Below are 16,682 nucleotides of genomic sequence, written 5' to 3' on the forward strand. Positions count from 1 at the left end.
AGTTATTTTTTGAAAAAGTAGTAGAGCTGCTTTTCTAGTTTCTGCTTGTGAGAAGTAACAAATCCAGGTGTCAGTTCTGTCTATCTTAGCTTTAGCTGAGCGCTCAGCTCTGTGCGGGTCAGTAATGACTGACTCGTTCTGCTCAAGTTACATCAGTTCATGGGAGGAAGATGCTCTATGATGATGTTATAACTCCAACAGTAAACCAACGACAATGAGAAGAAGCAGCTGAGATCATCCTCCATCATACCGACATGTAGACGGCTGGTATTTTAGTAAATGTATATTTAAGGGTGCTCATGTATCACAGTGTGGATACAGACTAATGCTAATGGTTTTTTACTCATGTTGCTTTCAGGAAGATCGAGTTAGTTCAGGAAGTTCTCCTTCAGAAAACTGGAGTTCAGTGAAATAGTAACAGAGCTAGCAACAGTTAAGCTCAGTGAAATTAACTTTTTTTGAAATTAGTAGTGTGTGAAGAATTATCTCCTTTATTATCAGTCAGACATTTTCAGTGTCAGAACAGGGACGTGTGTAAAAGTTCATTAGAGGTCATGTCCAAAGGTCAGGGAAGCTTGACCTTCTGCTGTCTGGAGTCCCTCTCTTCTCCGTTTGAACCCTGTGCTGCTCCTGCAGGAGGAGAAGGAGCAGCTCATCGAGTACCGCAGCACGGTGGCCAGCCTGGTCGGACGGGCCAAGACGCTGGTGCAGCTGCGACCCCGCAGTGCGGACGCCACCCTGGGAGCGACCACGCCCATCAGAGCCATCTGTGACTACCGGCAGATCGAGGTACCAGCACAGAGCTGACAGAGCTCCCCGCACCTCAACAAGTCTCTTATTATCTGGGAACTGTTGCTCCTTTTGACGACCTTGATGTGAGGAAAACCTTTAGCTTCAGCTCCAGTTCACCTCTGACCTCACCTCCACCCGCCTCCTCCCCGCCCTGCACCTCCTCACCCAGTCCTCCCACCGCCAGACTCGTCTGTCGTCCCTCAGTCTGACGTAGTGATCAATCACTTTATCTAAACAAGAACGTAGGAACAGCGCTCAGTCTGGATTCCACATTTATCACTGACAGTCCGAACGAAAGATCCTCGTTGACTTTACCCAGAGAAACCTGGAGGCGAAGATTCTCAGGAGGGTTTATTTCTCTCACACGCTCAGCGGCGACGTCCTCTGAGGATCTGAAAGCTGATCAATTATACATCTGTCCCGTCCTTTCAGCAGTTAAAACACCCAGCACTCCTAAATTTAGTCCTGGGTGTGAGGAGTCTGCTCAGTGAAGCGAGTTGAGTTTCTTCCAGGTGAAGGAGGAGTTTAGTTTCTCTGGACGCGATCTGCCACCGAGCTGAAATTCATCCTCACGATATTCTGATTTTCACCAACAGACGTGCACATGATAATCTTTCTCTCCTTCACTTTCCTGTGTCTTCTCCTCTCTCTCCATTCCCTGGTGTACCTTTATGCTTCTCACTCCCTCCTCCTCCTCTTCCTCATTCCTCTCCCCTCCCTCTCGTCTGTCGGCTGGGCTGGCAAGACAAACGTTCAGGTATAGCTGCCTATGTTCTCCCTCTCTCACCTCTGATTCGTACACTGCACACACACACGGTCCTGCTCCGCTGTCGCTCTCTCATCAGCTGATTCCAGGTTTTTAGGACTATGTACTTAAACCTGTGTGAGCTTTCATTTATCTGGATTATAAAACTAATATTTTTGAGAATCAAAGACATTTTTGATCTGCATGCGATAAAAATGTATTACACTAATCTGAAATCAAGACTAACTGTTTTGAACGTTATATCGAGGCTTTAATTGGCAGTATTGCAAAATGATTTTTAGTTCTGAAGCAAAATATTTGAATCTGAAATAAACTATGAACTCCATCTCCCAGCCAAAAATCTCCCACTAAGCCCTAGAGTGTATTATTAAAGCTCTGGAGTCAAGTTTCATGCCTGTAGGCCAAACCTGGCCCACTAAAGGACCGTGCAAAGTGTTAAAATAAGAAAGATGTTACCTGCAGCAGATGTCAGCAGTCACGTCTGGCTTGAGAATTTTTTTTATATTATATAAATAGCGTCAGCAATGAAGCAGTGTCATGTAAATGAACATTTCTGCAGCTGATTGTTTATCATCGATTTACTAAAAAGTACATTAAATGTGAACATTTTAAGGACGTACTCGTATGTTTGTGATCTAAACCTGACATTAATCTTCAGAATTCTCTGTATTTATAGATAATTCTGTCAGCTTTTTACTGGTTTTTAATGAGAAGAGATTTTTCCTTCTCCATGATTGATTCATTAAAAGATAGGTAAATTGCTTCCCCCTATTTCTGCCTCACCACTCACATTTATGCCGCAGACTCTAAATACAGATGTTATGTTAAATAATTACCATATTTTCTCCGTTGATGAGCGATCAGAGGCCGAGCCGCTCGTTGCTTCACATTAGGCTGCGATCAGATGATGAGAGCAGGCGGCATCACTGAACTGAACTGAGTTTAACACTATTTATTCCTCCCAGGCTCGTTCAGTCAGTCCAGAAATAACAAGCTTCAATATGCATTCCATGTATTTACTGTATGTGCCCAGCTTTGCATTATTGATGTGTGTGTGTGTGTGTGCAGGGACGGGGTGAGAGGGGGTGGTGGGTGGTGGAGGCACGCTGACTTCTCGAGCTTATCAACCCAAACTCTCTCTTTGGTTTTTCCTTCTGCGCTTCCTGTGCTGTGTTTATGAAAGACTGTGTTTCTGTGAAACCAGCACAGGCGTCAGTAAAGCTCTGAGTTTGGAAAAATTTGCTGCTTTGACGTTAAAAGCTTCAGCGGTGCAAAGCAGCTTTTCACACCACATGGCATCGTCCCCGTGTCAGCTTCTCTAATCTCATCACGTTGAAGCTCCTGCTAACGCCATGAAGTCCATTAATGTTGGCATTTTGTGTTGTATTATGAGTCTTTTTACTGTTTAGTTCATGTTTTTTTTTTCTTTTTCCCCTCCTTCCCTTCTCCAAATCATCCCTCCACTCATCTCGTCTTCTTCCTGACCTCCATCATTTTCCTTTCACCTGACTTCGGAACCCTCTCCAATATTTCATTCTGCCTCCTCCATCTCGTTCATGTTTTCATCCCCTCCTCCATCCTCCCTGGTCTCCTCTGACTCTCAGATCACCATAAACCGAGGGGAGGAGTGCGTCCTGGAGGACAACTCCCAGAGGACCAAGTGGAAGGTGATCAGCCCGACGGGGAACGAGGCCATGGTGCCTTCAGTGTGCTTCACGGTTCCTCCTCCCAACCAGGAGGCCATCGACACCGCCGGCAGGTGGGACTCGAGTCTGCTGGAGAATATCAACATCGTCCTGTGTGCACTGCGTGAAATCTCAGACTCTTTCAGAAGTTTATCGCAGGCTGTCTGTGGTCGCACAGCTGTGACGTCGAACCGTTCTCACTGTGCGATTTAAGATTTAAGCTCCCATCAGAAAGCATCTTTTATCTGAGACGGACAAAACCACATAGTTTAGTTCTCCGAGTAAAGATTTCTTTAAACAACGTCATGAGGTAAAAACCTCAACCACTACATCATGATGGGGCCCAGCAGCAAAAAAAAAAAAAAAAACCAAAACTCATAGACACATAGACACACCAACAAGTTGTGATAATATGAGAAGAGAGTTAATTATCTTCATCTGTCCAGTTCTGTATCCTGCATGTTTCTGTAACTATGAATGTGAGCACTTTAGCTACATTTAAGAGTGTTTGTGCTGGAATCAATTTAAGATTCTATAAGCAAGATAAGAACTTTAATTTAGAACATTTAGAGTTTCATCAGGGAAGGCTGTTGACTTAAGCAGCATGTTAAATGGTAGAAGTGCAAATACTGTAAATCCTGGCATTGTTTGGCCGAGAATTAAGATGTTGACTCAGTTCTGAGCGTTGTTTGCGTTGTTTGTGGACACAGGACGGAGCAGTTGTACCAGAAAGTCATGTCTCTGTGGCATCAGCTCCATGTCAACATGAAGAGTGTGGTTTCCTGGCACTACCTGCTCAAGGACATCAGGACGGTGTCCGAGTGGAACCTGGACACGGTGAGACGCCGCGAGGCTGCAGAGGACCGGGCTTCACGTTTTAGCCTGTGCTTTCCTTCCCTGATCGCCTGCTGTGTCTTTTCTGATCTCTGTGTGTCACGGACAGATTCGCACTCAGGCTCCGTCGGAGCGGCAGCACGTCCTCGATCACCTGCAGTCCCAGCTGAGCGACTTCCTGTCTGACAGTAAGGAGAGCTCTCTGTTCACGCCCGCCGAGAGACGAGAGCTGGAGAAAGACGTCCAGCAGGCGCAGCAGCACTGTCAGGACCTGCTGCGCAACATGGAGACAGGTCAGACCGCAGGGACGCACACACCGCTCCTCCAGAGCTTTACTGAGCGTTAACATGACAATCCCAGCTGTCCATCAATGAGTCTGATCGTTTGTTCCTCCTGGCTGCAGTGGAGAAGGACGAGTCCGTGTCTCGCTCGTACCTGTCGGAGCTGCAGAACATCACGCTGCGCCTGACCGAGGCCGAGCGGCGCCTGATGAGGGGGATTGAGACGCCGCCGCCCATCCTGCTGTCAGGCGACAGCACTGACAACACCGTCCAGATCGCAGAGCAAGAGGTCAGCCGGAGCGCCACCTGCTGGGTGTCTTTTGATGCTTTTTAGATATTCGATGTTTGAAATTTTTGAAATACACACTCTCTCTCTTTCTTCCAGAAGCTGCAGTCGGAGCTGGACGCTCTCCGCTCCAGTTTGGGCGACGTGTCTCGCCGCTGCGTCACGTTCTTCGAGGAGAAGCCGACGTCCTCCAGCGTTCCCGTCCTCCGCGCTGAGCTCAATCAGGCTGTGGAGAAAACAGACAAGCTGCACAACCTCTCATCAGTCTACCTCCAGAAGTCCGTCAGCATTTCTTGTCATGAAGATGTTTCTATAAGCATGCAGAAGATTTTATTCAATGATCATTTTGCCTCTTCAGGTTGAAAACAGTCGACCTCCTCATACGTAGCCTGGATGAAGCAGAAAGTCAAGTGCGGAAGTACGAGAGCCGACTGAGTGATGAAGACATCGTTCCCGCAGACACAGCGGCCATCCAGAACCTCCGCGATCAGCTGGGGGTCAGCTGCTTTCTTTCATGTTTTCCCCTCACGTCTGATCACGTGTTCCTCCTCCTTTATATCCAATCTGACTTGACTTTTGATCTCTGTTGCAGGCGTGGCAGGGTGAGCTGGCCGACCAGGAGAGCATCTTTCAGTCTCTGCGGTCTGAGGTCGGCCGGGCCAAAGAGGCCGGCGCTCAGCTCAGGAAGCTCCACCCGGACCGCAGCCCGGAGCTGGAGCGCTACCAGGAGAAAGCCGATCAGCTGTCAGAGCGGTGGAGCGGCGTCAAGAGACAGATGGACACACGGTGAGTTCAAAAAGGCTGGATTAGAAGCGCTGATCTGTTATTCAGCATTTGTTGCTGTCTCTATGTTTTTAAAAACTTGATTTGCGTCGCTGAAATATCTTTTTCCTTTGCCTCCTCTGACTTGTTTTTCTGTGCTGTCCTGCAGACGGACGGATCTGGACGCTCTGGGCTCGGCCCTGCAGCAGTACAGAGACGGTCACTCTGCCTTAATCCAGTGGATCGAAGAGACGACGGAGAGACAAGAAAACACACAACCTGGACAGAACGACAGCAAAGCGCTGTCCGAACAGCTGGCCCAGCAGACGGTGAGCAGCGTGCAAGTCTGATACGGTGAAACACATCAGGAAGCGAGTGTATCCTGTAAAAATTTAATTTCAGGGAGCAATAACTGCAATTCTGATTGAAATTTTGGATAGTTGTAGCTTTTTCTGTTCTCATTTCGCTGATCCAGTCTAATGTAGCCCCTCAGTTAAAATCATTCTAAGATCTCTGCTGAATGTGTTTGATTCTTGGAGACTTTGTGACACACAGAATGGATTCTCATTTCGATTATTGTTGGTAAAAACAAGCAAATCATAATGCTGAGTTACTGTGGACTGTTTGTCTGTTTACACTGCTGGTCTCCTGCTCACTGTTGGCTGTACGGATGTACGAAAACAGGAAGAAACTAACTCATGCGAATTATGTGTTTATCTTGCTGTCAGGCATTAGTAGCTGAGATTGAACAGAACCAGACCAAACTAGACGAGTGTCAGACCCACTCCAAGCAGTACTGCACATCAGTGAAGGTAAGAAACTGCTTTTTCCCTAGATAGTCATTTTCATTGCATTATTCAGTGATTTTTAACACTGATAAATTGGTGTTTTGCTGAATTGTTCACCACATTTCGTCCTTGACAGGATTATGAGCTGCAGCTGATGACCTACAGAGCCTTTGTCGAGTCGACACACAAGTCGCCGGTGAAGCGGAGGAGGATGCACTCGTCGTCTGACGCCATCACTCAGGAGGTGAAAGAAACAACATCTGTTTGTTGTTCCGTCCGTATAATTTAATAAATTATACGGTGAACTAATTGTGTTTGTGTTAATCTGCAGTTCATGGACTTGCGCACGCGCTACACGGCCCTGGTCACTTTAACCACCCAGCATGTGAAATACATCAGCGACGCTCTGAGGAGACTGGAGGAGGAAGAGGTGAAGCCTCAGCTGTATTCAGATTAAACCCCCCCTGAATGAAACATCCTCACATCGAATATGTAGTTTATTCGCCTGGTGTGACGTTCATTTTGACAGTTTGTGTTTTTGTTCCTCAACCTGTGCAGAAAGAAGTGGAGGAGGAGAAGCAGGCCCGGGTGGGGCAGGTCTCAGACCTGCTGGGCTGGGTGAAAGGCCTCCAGGGGCGGACTGGCGGCCCCGACGCAGAGTCCTCACTCGCTGCTCAACAGGTGTGTGTGTGTGTGTGTGTGTGAGTGCGCCTGTTTGAATCCACTCAACCAGGTAGTCTAAAATCTACAGCAGGAATGTTGTCCTGAATCACATTCAGGTGTACAAGTGTACCTGATAATGTGCCTGATAAGTGTAAATAATGTGAGAGAGAAGTTGTGATGTCCTTTTCTTGTCTCAGCAGCCGTTTCTCACACTGCTAATCACGTTGTTGACGTGTCTCTACTGCAGGCCATCAGCGAACAGCTCGCAGCCAAAAAGGATCAGGTGGCCGAAGCCATCAGGAGCACACAAGTCTTCCTTCTGTCCAAACAGGCCAGCAAGTAGGTTCACAGCAATGATGGACACTTTTAGAAAGAGAAACGCCAAAGCTGTGCCCCAGAAAACGACTCAGAGCAGCACTCACCCTCCCCTCAGCCTCTTCTCCACTCCAGGACTTCACTTCCCTACATATTGTATCTGTCTTGTTAGAAATATGAGGAGTTGATGGAAAGGAACGCAGGGCGTTTTCCTCAATTTAGCTCCTAAATATATCTATTTTCATTTGCTTTGCTTAGACACAAACTTAAATGCATACGTCTGCATCCATTAAGGTAACATTTATATATGTGTTTAAACTTTCATCTCAGTCTGGTTTCACTGGAAGGCACAATGCAGTTCAGTATAATGTATAAACACCACAAACTCCCAAGTGATTCCTGTTTTAGTGCAAAAAACAACATCATGTTGAGTTCATCTTAAAAATGTTAAACTTTAATGTTCTTTAGATGAAAATGATTTAGAAATCCCACCTACCACAAACACGACTCCTTGATTTGTCTTTATGCTTTTTCACTGACAGTAAGTTAACTCGTTCACCGCTGCATCGCTGCTCTCTGACCTGCTCTGGTCTGACTTCTTCTTGTGCTGAAATCACTGCGAACCCCAGTGGCCAAATTAGGAACAGCAGCTGCTTTTATTCACTACTGTTTGTCATTTCATCACCGTGCAGGTCCCCTCACGGGTCAAGAGCCTCACGTTTCGCCTCGATATGTCTCCTTCCGTTCTTTAACCCTCCCTGCTCCGACGCTCTGCCGCCCCGCTCCCAGGTTGTCCCCGGAGGAGCGCGCCCACGTGGAGGCTCAGCTGGACGAGCTGACGGCCACCTACAACCAGCTGTGTGACAGCTCCACCCAGCAGCTGCAGCAGCTGGAGCAGCAGCTGGCCAAAGAGGAGGAGAGAAAGGTAGCTGGGCTGACGGGGCGGGTGGAGCCGGGGAAGCGTCTCTGCAGGATTTTGACAAAAAAAAACGTCCTCTGCTTCTGCTTTACGCCCAAAAAGATAAACAGTTGAAAGTACTTTTGAAATGTTGCTGAGTGTCGGCGCGCTTGCCAGCTGAGCGAGAGTTCACATGTGGGCCAGCGGGAGTGTTTTTTGTGTGGTTGTGTGTGTGTTGTGTAGCATGTTTTGTGTTCACAGAGTGTGCATTTTTGAAAACATCACCACTGTTGACACTCTCACTCATCGACTCGGTTTAACAAAACACCACAAACCCTGTTCAGACCTGTTTCCAGATCCTCTGAAAATATATTCCACAATTTCAGTTTTATTTTTTTTATTTTTTTTTAACTTATTTAATCCTAAACAATAAAATAGTAAAGTAACAGTCACTAGATGCTTCTGCAGCTTGGAGAGTTTGCTGGATGTCAGTGTCTGAACTGGGCCTCAGCATGGTTTGATCCACCCTGACATTGTTTTGGTAAAAGCTTGAATCACTGTCATCTTCATCATCATCTTCATCATCACAGAAATACATCTGCTGAACTGCTAACATGGTTGATCCATGGCCTCAGTGGTGCCGCGCTAGCAGTGAGGTGAAGGCTGTAGAGCTGCGCCTTTCATAGATGTATTTAAACACAAATAGAACCCACCCTCATTTCATCTGAGCAGCTGCAAGTCCGATAAATGTCCTTTATTATTCTGATAATATCACTGCTTGAAGTTTACACATTGCATCTCATCATTTATGCGATCCTGCTTTAGTTTATTCCATTATTTTTATGCAGTACTGTGCAAAGGTTTTAGTCCAGCGTGACAAAATGTTGCTTAAAGTTAAAAATGAATACAGGCGTTAACTGCTTGTTTCCATTGATTTACTAAAAGTTGAAGTGAAGGATAACAATTAGCACCACTGCTTTTCACAGTTTTTGAAGGGATTTGGTGGAAGGTTGTGTAAAACTGCTCAGATTTAAGCTCATATTATTTTACCTCTTCATGTAATCTCAATGTATGTAGTGATATTGGCCTCACAGTTTTGCTTTGCAATCTATCCAGTGTCTTGTTGGCACCCAATTATATAATAGTCAAATTTCTTTGAATATGCAGCTGAAACTTTTGCAGTGTACTGTATGCTTAGTGCAGTCATTTGATAGAAAGCACACATTCCACGCCCTCGTTGTGTTCATTTCTTATCTTTTTGTTAGGTTTATAAATGGGTCGGATGTGTGTGAGAGACGATAATTCTTACTTTGAACAGCTTCACTTCAAAGTTGAATATAATGATTTCATGTGAAAAAAATACTCCCTGAAGGTTGAAAGTTTTTAAAGTGTTTTAAGGTGTTTAAAGGGACAAAATGCACCAATGGCCAAAAAAACCTCACTTCACCATTTGAGCATGTTGTGTCCAGATCACAAGAGTGTGTGTGTGACTGTGATTTGTTGTTTGTTCTAATGCATACTATTAATGTGTGAAACTTTAAACCAGCATTTTGCTTGAAAATCACTAACAGCTGCCAGAGGAGAAATGTGGACATCCGATCTGTGAGCCAAGGATCAGAAAGCGATGGAAAACAAAGAAAGAGAAACTGTAGTAGATGTTCTAAATCTTCAGTTGAACACAGATAATTAACATCACAGACATATGAGATTTGAAGATTATCCTGATTTGTTAATCTAAATGGGTCAGTGGAAGTCTTCTCTTTTAGGATAAAAAAAAAGTTTTCCTTTGAGATAAAAAAAAAGTCCTTTAAAATTCTACAAAAACTATTTGTTCCAGAGCCAAACTGTTAGTATCCGTAGGTGTCCACTCGAGGTTTTAGCTCCTTCAACCGTGAAAACTGAGGTCAGAGTGAGGAATCAGGTTCAAAGCAGCGTCAGGATTCAGAGTAAAGATTGGCATGCAGTTCGCTAACAACCAGCTTCTCACCTGTTGCGCCTCGCTCTGCCGAGCCATACGCTGGCCCATTAGTGTGTGTGCCGTGGGATGAGCCCGTACGACGGTAAGTAGCGCTCGCTTTTCTCTCTTACCGTTGCCTGGAAGTTTTCCCCTCCCGTCGATATTTTCTCTGCTCTCCCCTACACTTATGTGCTCTTTTGAATTTTTGCTTTTCTATCGTCTCAAGCTTTTTCTGTTCTTTTTTTATTCTAATTCGCTCTGTTGCATGCTTTGAGCTTGTTATAGTACAAGGTAAGGCTGTAAAGGCTTTTTAATATGAAAGTAATCATTAAATAAAATATAAATCAATGAAAATATTTATTATTTCAAACTTTTTAGCTTTATGCCAAGTGGTTGTGGGTTTTCTTCTTTCTCTTACTCTAATTTTCTCTTAGTACATTATAACAGATGAAATATTAACCTTGAAAACATAACATGTGGACTCAAATCAACATCACACATTTAAACCAGATGGAAATCTGACTGAACCTGTCTTTCTTTTCCTAGAGTCCACTTGCCATTGCTGGAGTGATTGACCTGGGAACAGTGGAAACATTCCCAGTGTTCCAAGCAGCCCAACGTGGCCTGATTGACCAGGACACCAGCCGTGTCCTGCTGGAGGCCCAGCTCGTCATGGGTGGGCTCTTCCAGCCGGACTCTCCCGGCACTCTCTCACTGGAACAAGGTTTAAGTCGAGGCCTAATTGACTCTCGTACCAGACGGTCCCTTTCTGACCTTGAGAACGCCTTGTCCATAGTGGAAAATACAAAGTCTGCGGCTGACATTAAGTCAGATACACTGGCTGTTGCTGCAGCGATGGACGATGGACTCATCGGAGAGGCGGAAGGGCTCAGGATTCTTGAACTGCAGATGAGCACAGGAGGCCTGAGAGATTCAAGAGGAAAAACAATGAGCTTGGAGCAAGCTGAAGACATGAAGCTTCTGTCCTCCAGAATCGTCACACAGCTACAGTCCAGAGTGCAACAACGAGAGCTGATCGATCCCAATACAGCGGAAAAACTAAATCTCCAGGATCTGCAGCAGCGCTGTATTATTGATGATGAGTCTGGTCTTCCTCTTCTTCCTGTCAAACAGCAGCCAGGTGGAACCGTTAGCCTGCGATCTGGAAGAAAGGTTGGCATCTTCCGTGCAGTCCAAGAGGGACTGATTGATCGCAATGTTATTGTGCGACTTCTGGAAGCCCAGCTCTTCGCTGGTGGTATTGTTGACCCACGGTCTGGCCACCGGCTCACAGTTCATGAGGCTGTTCGTCACGGACTCATGGACCAGGATTTAGCTTGTGCCATGCTGGCGAGACAACTACAAAATGGAGGAATTATTGACCCTTTCAGCACAGAACAACTGGATCTGGAGGAAAGTATTCGCAGGGACCTTCTCTCACCTCGTTTGGCTCTGCTGGTCCTTGAGTCCCTCTTGGCTTTTATGGGACTTCTCTGGCCTGAATCTGGGGAAATGCTGCCCGTTGCCGAGGCAGTACAACAAGGAGTCATTTCAGGGGATCTAGCAAGGAAGATCCTGACGCAGCGGCATAACATTGGAGCTCTCTACAACCCGGAAACCCTCCAAGTGCTGCCTCTCAGCCATGCAGCTGAAGAGGCCCTTGAACCCAGTGAAATCACTTTTCTTAAAGACATCCGCATACCAGATGTTCTCTGCAATGTGAACACATCAAGACGCCCATCCCTGAACCGTCTGGGTTCCACCGGCTCATCGCCACCTCATTCCTCCTCACCACCTCGAGCATTTGTTGGTGAAACTACAACAAGAAATGGTGCACAACCTGAGGATCAAGCCAAAGACGAGCTGCTCTTTCACATCATGACTCACAGCTATGCCGACGTTCACTCTGGGAAACGGCTGCTGCTCCTCGACCCTGAGTTATTGGCAATAGTCAAAGGTTCTAAAGTCACAACTGGAGAAACTTTGGTCATGGAGAAGCAGAAAAAGTCACAAATGAAAGGAGAGTTGAATTTGGGAGATAATGGAGTGAGTGACAAACAAATCAAAGTTGAAGAAGAAACTGTCAGTGTGGTCAAACCAAGCAAGGCTTTGGAGATGAGTGGAGTCAGTATAAAAGAAATGTTTGATGAACCAAAGGACAAGGACTTGAAAACTACAGTAAAGAGAGATTTGATCTTCAGCGCTGAAAATGAGAGCGCTGTTGATAAAGATGCAAAAGTACAACAACAAAAGAAAGAAAAATCCACGCTCAAAAACACAAAGGTTTCAGCAAAGCACCCTGAAGAGGAAGTGACTAAAGGCACAAAAGTGATGGTCCAGACTGATTCAAAAGCCGGCGATTTTCCAGGTCTGGAGACAAGAGAATTAACCACAAAAGTCATTGGAAAAACAGCCGTAACACCAACACTGAGACAAGAACAATATGTTGACGATAAGACCTTCAAAGAACCCATCGAAGAGGTGACAAGAAATGAAAATATTGATCTAACACAATCCCAACAAAGAAAGGATACGAAACGGGCTGAATCAGAAAGAGTCAAACAAAATGTGCCTGTTGAACAGATTAAATCCAAACAGACTCAGCTGCAGGTTGATTCTCTAGAATCTGCACTTGAGAAACAAGGGGAAGAAGCAGAATTGGAGAAGTTGGTCTTAGAGATGAAACGGGGAGGTCTAGTGACAGAGGAAGGAGAAAAGCTGCTGCCTGATGAGGCTGTCGCTCAGGGTATTCTTCCTGGACACACCGCAGTTAAATTAATGGCTAAGGCAGGTCTGTTTGGAGGTTTCCTGGATGCGGGCAGTGGCCAGTCTCTTAGCATGGAGGAAGTTATGCAGGAGGGTTTGCTGGATGAAGATCTGATGTGGAGTGTCCTGAAGTCAGATAAAACCCTTGCAGGTATAGTTGATGTAGAGAAAAGTCAGATCTATGGGTTGAGGGAAGCAACTGAGGCAGGATTGATTGATCCCAACACTGCTGCTCGACTTCTTGAAGCTCAAGTGGCCTCTGGAGGAATCGTTGATCTCCGTCGGGATAAGAAAGTCTCTGTCACACTTGCAGCAAACCTAGGACTGATTGAAGAAGATCACAGAGAGGAACTGGTGGCATTAGAGAAGGCATACAAAGGAAAAGATGCAGACTCATCAACATCACTTAAGAAAGCCAGCCTACAGCTACAGATGGAAGGGATTGTTGATCCGGAGTCGAAGTCTGTAGTTCCTCTGGAGCAAGCGATTCAAAAAGGGTTAATTAAGTCAGAGGAGGCCTATCGGGTGCTGGAAAGGCAGGTGGCTGAAGGTGGTATAATACACCATGCTTCGGGAATGAGACTTCCAGTGCGTGAAGCTGTTAATAGAGGACTAGTCGATCGGTCCATTGCTTCTAGCCTAGAGGAACTAGAATGGGTCTACCAAGGAAAAGTCAGCCCATCAAGTCACCCTGAGGCTGTTGTGCTTCAGGCATCTACTGGTGCTGTTATAGACCCCGACAGCAGTAACAAACTGACATTGACTGAGGCCGTCTCTAAGGGTCTTCTAGATGAGAGCAAGGCCAAGGAGGTTATGGCCTCCACCACAGCCACACAGGGAGTGCTTGACCCCCAGACTGTTCGCATTGTGCCTTATTCAGAGCTTGTGAACCAGGGCAAGATAGATATTGAATCGGGTAAACGATTCCTGGAAGTACAACCATTCAGAGGTGTTCAGGACGAGCAAACAGGTGCTCTCTTAACTCTTCCCGAGGCTGTTGCGTTAAAGAAAGTTGACCCGGTTCCAGCACTGAGGGTTCTCCAAAGCCAGGCAGACACAGGTGGGATCATTGATATCAATACTGGAGAAAGGCTTCCTCTGCCTGAAGCGTCAAGAAGAGGCTTAATTGAAGATGCCATGATTTTAGAAATAGCAACTAACCAGATGTTGAAAGGAGGCTTAGTTGATCCTGCTGCTGGACAAAGAGTCTCGAGTCTCAGTGAGGCCATTGCAGCAGGACTCATATCTGGTGACGTGGCTTCACAGATCCAGGAGAGAGTAGCTTCTGTAGAGACGGAGGAGGAGGAGGTTGACAGCTCAACGCCTGTCGCCTCATCAAATAGCACATATAGCCCCCCTGCTATCATATTGTTAGCATCAAGTTCAGACAGTCCAGCAAACTGGTCCGATGTGAGCACAGAGGTGCCCCCAAGGTCTCCATTTTCAAGTATTAGTGCAGGAGAGAGAGACAATGCTGATGAGAAAATATTAACACCTGCAGTTTCAGGTCTGTCACCATTATATGACCCAACTGTAGTGGAAGTAACAGAGTCAGTGGGAGAAACAATTATAATTCAGCCAGACCAGTCCATGGACCTTCTATCGAAGTTTGCAAGTAATGTTGAGAGAAGAATTCAGCAAGCCATCCATGAGATTTCACCTCAAGAGAGCGTCACTAAATCAGAGCATCTCCCCAAACAAGACTATGAAGAGAAAATAGCAATCGCCGTTGGTAAAACTGATGACAAACAAAAGGAAAGAATTATCAGAGAGTCTGCTGGAGAATCTGAACAGGCACATACCCATCAAGCTAACAAAGATCCAGGAAAAGAAGCCAAACAGCAAAGAATCGATGATGAGAAAAATGAGTTCAGTCCCAGTTCTGACAACACATTATTGATCAGTGCTGTTCCTGAAGATGGAAAGCTGACAATAGACATTGCAGAGGGTGACAAAGAAAGCAGAAGTGTCATTAAACAGTCAAAACCTGTTAAAGAGAAAGATGAAAAGAAGGTAGCAGTGCAGAGCAGTGACGTTTTAGAAAAGGATGAAGGTGTGGAAAATGACAAACCTTCAAAGAGCAAGACGGGCAGTGATGAGCAACCGAAAGACTCGGAAAACAAAAACAAGAAGAAGAAAAAGAATAAAAAGAAAGTTAAAGGCAAAGAGGCAGAGGGTGAAGCACAACCTTCAGAGTTAAAACCATCTGCAGTGCTTGACGTTGATGCAGGAGTGCAGTCAGAGGAGCTTGAATCACAAGAAAGACACCAAATAGGAAAGACTGCAGATTCACAGTCTTCTAAAGCGGCTCTCAGTGAAGCAAATGAGGAGAAGATTGATGTGAAATATGCCCAAAGTGACTCTTTAAAGCGTGGAGAGGAAAAGGTTCCTGCTCTTCAGGAATTATCCAAATCTACATTCGAGCAACAGAAAGTTGCATCACAAATAAAGTTGACAAGTGTGGAAAACATTGATATGAAAGGAGAAATGAAGAAAGCAGAGCAAAAGAAAACATCTAAAGATAAAACTTCAGTTCCTCGGCAACCAGTACAACCTGTGAGCAATCTGGAGGAGAAGAAAGGGCAAAGAGCAGAACTCCCTGAGAAGTCGGCTCTGCCAAATGAAGAGAAAGCAGCCTTGATACTAAAAGCCAAACAGAGCATCCTCAAAAAGGTTTTTGAAAAAGGAGTGAGTGAAAAGCAGGCTGCCGAGGAACTGCAAGCCATCAGAAAGGACGTAGGAAAGAAGGACAGTCAAGGCGTCGCTGTCACAGATGAAGAAGCACAAATTCTGCCATCTAAAGGTGATGAAGAGGTGGAGAGTCAAACTGAAAAGGAGGATACCAAGAAACCAAATGGGTCTTCAAAAAGTCTAAAAATGAAAGTGGCAGTGGCTAAAAAGACGGGGGAGAAATTATCAGACAAGAGCACTCAGGCTAAATCAGTGGAGGTTTCTTCAAAGAAGAGTGAGGAAGGCAAAAGTTTGGAAAAAGAACAGGTGCCAAAAGCTCCCTCGGTTCAAGCTACTGAAATCCAGCCAAGCAATAGAAGTAAGAAGAACAAGAGGTTCAAAGGTGAAGCAGTGATGGACAAAGCTGGAACGGAAGCCGAGAAGCCGCCAATACATGAAAAAGTAGATTCTGAGTCGAAAACAACGCAACTGTCTGATAAATCTGCCACCGTGATCAAAGATTCAGAGAGTTCAGGTTTTCCTGAGCAGCAGCACAACATGGATGGAAGTGTTGTGGTTCGGTCAGCTGGTGTTGATATCAGGTCCTCAGCTGGAGATGAAGCACCTGAAGTGAAAACATCTCAAACTGATGTCCAAAGAGCCGAGACTGATCCGAGCCAGCTCAGTGCAACACATTTACATCAAACTCTTAAGTCTCAAATCCGGGAAAGCAAACAAGAAGCAGGGATCACATCTGTTACAGCAGCAGAGAAAGAACGTGGACAACCAGGCACCTCTAAAGAGGATCCCGAGTCCAAACTCCAGGCCAAAGCTGAGCCAGCTGCTCCACAGCTGGAAAAAACAGTCCGCAAAGGAAGAAAGAAGAAAAAGCTTCAGCCACCTGAGGATGAACCTGAAAAGCTTTCGGAGTCTGCAGTTTCGAAGGATCCGCAGAAGCATGGCGATACTCCGCCTTCTCTGTCAGAAGAGGTTTCCACTGAGTCTGAGTCACCTGCAGTCACTGAGTCTGACACAGCAGCTGAGAGCTGGGGAGAGGAAGACGGTGACACCAGGGGGAGCCCACAAGCTGCGCCAAATAAAGACGGGACCACCAGAAAGGTGAAAGCTACAAAGACATTGTTTACTGTAATTGTGATTACTGTTTTACTTCATGAAGTTTGATTCTATAATGTTTGCATTTTTTTTTTTTCACTTTTCT

The 16,682-nt window shown here is 45.7% G+C and overlaps 1 protein-coding gene across 11 annotated transcripts in view; it reads left to right on the forward strand.

The window, feature by feature from the left end:
• The window catches only part of macf1a (microtubule actin crosslinking factor 1a), a 198,271-nt gene that overhangs the window by 114,137 nt on the left and 67,452 nt on the right, over window positions 1-16,682 (forward strand). For 9 of the 11 annotated variants that reach the window (XM_030082193.1, XM_030082195.1, XM_030082194.1 and 6 more), the window contains 17 exons: window positions 637-789; window positions 1,538-1,549; window positions 3,163-3,317; window positions 3,954-4,080; window positions 4,187-4,370; window positions 4,481-4,647; window positions 4,744-4,922; window positions 5,003-5,141; window positions 5,237-5,430; window positions 5,576-5,735; window positions 6,135-6,218; window positions 6,331-6,438; window positions 6,526-6,624; window positions 6,753-6,875; window positions 7,105-7,196; window positions 7,962-8,097; window positions 10,574-16,582. In XM_030082193.1, coding sequence (XP_029938053.1) covers window positions 637-789; window positions 1,538-1,549; window positions 3,163-3,317; window positions 3,954-4,080; window positions 4,187-4,370; window positions 4,481-4,647; window positions 4,744-4,922; window positions 5,003-5,141; window positions 5,237-5,430; window positions 5,576-5,735; window positions 6,135-6,218; window positions 6,331-6,438; window positions 6,526-6,624; window positions 6,753-6,875; window positions 7,105-7,196; window positions 7,962-8,097; window positions 10,574-16,582 — 8,121 coding nt within the window. The remainder of the gene's footprint in view (window positions 1-636; window positions 790-1,537; window positions 1,550-3,162; window positions 3,318-3,953; window positions 4,081-4,186; window positions 4,371-4,480; window positions 4,648-4,743; window positions 4,923-5,002; window positions 5,142-5,236; window positions 5,431-5,575; window positions 5,736-6,134; window positions 6,219-6,330; window positions 6,439-6,525; window positions 6,625-6,752; window positions 6,876-7,104; window positions 7,197-7,961; window positions 8,098-10,573; window positions 16,583-16,682) is intronic. The other 2 variants (XM_030082187.1, XM_030082196.1) reach the window with 2 other exon arrangements.

The sequence above is a fragment of the Salarias fasciatus genome, chromosome 22 (genome assembly GCF_902148845.1).
Source record: "Salarias fasciatus chromosome 22, fSalaFa1.1, whole genome shotgun sequence".
In the NCBI taxonomy this organism is placed as follows: Eukaryota; Metazoa; Chordata; class Actinopteri; order Blenniiformes; family Blenniidae; genus Salarias; species Salarias fasciatus.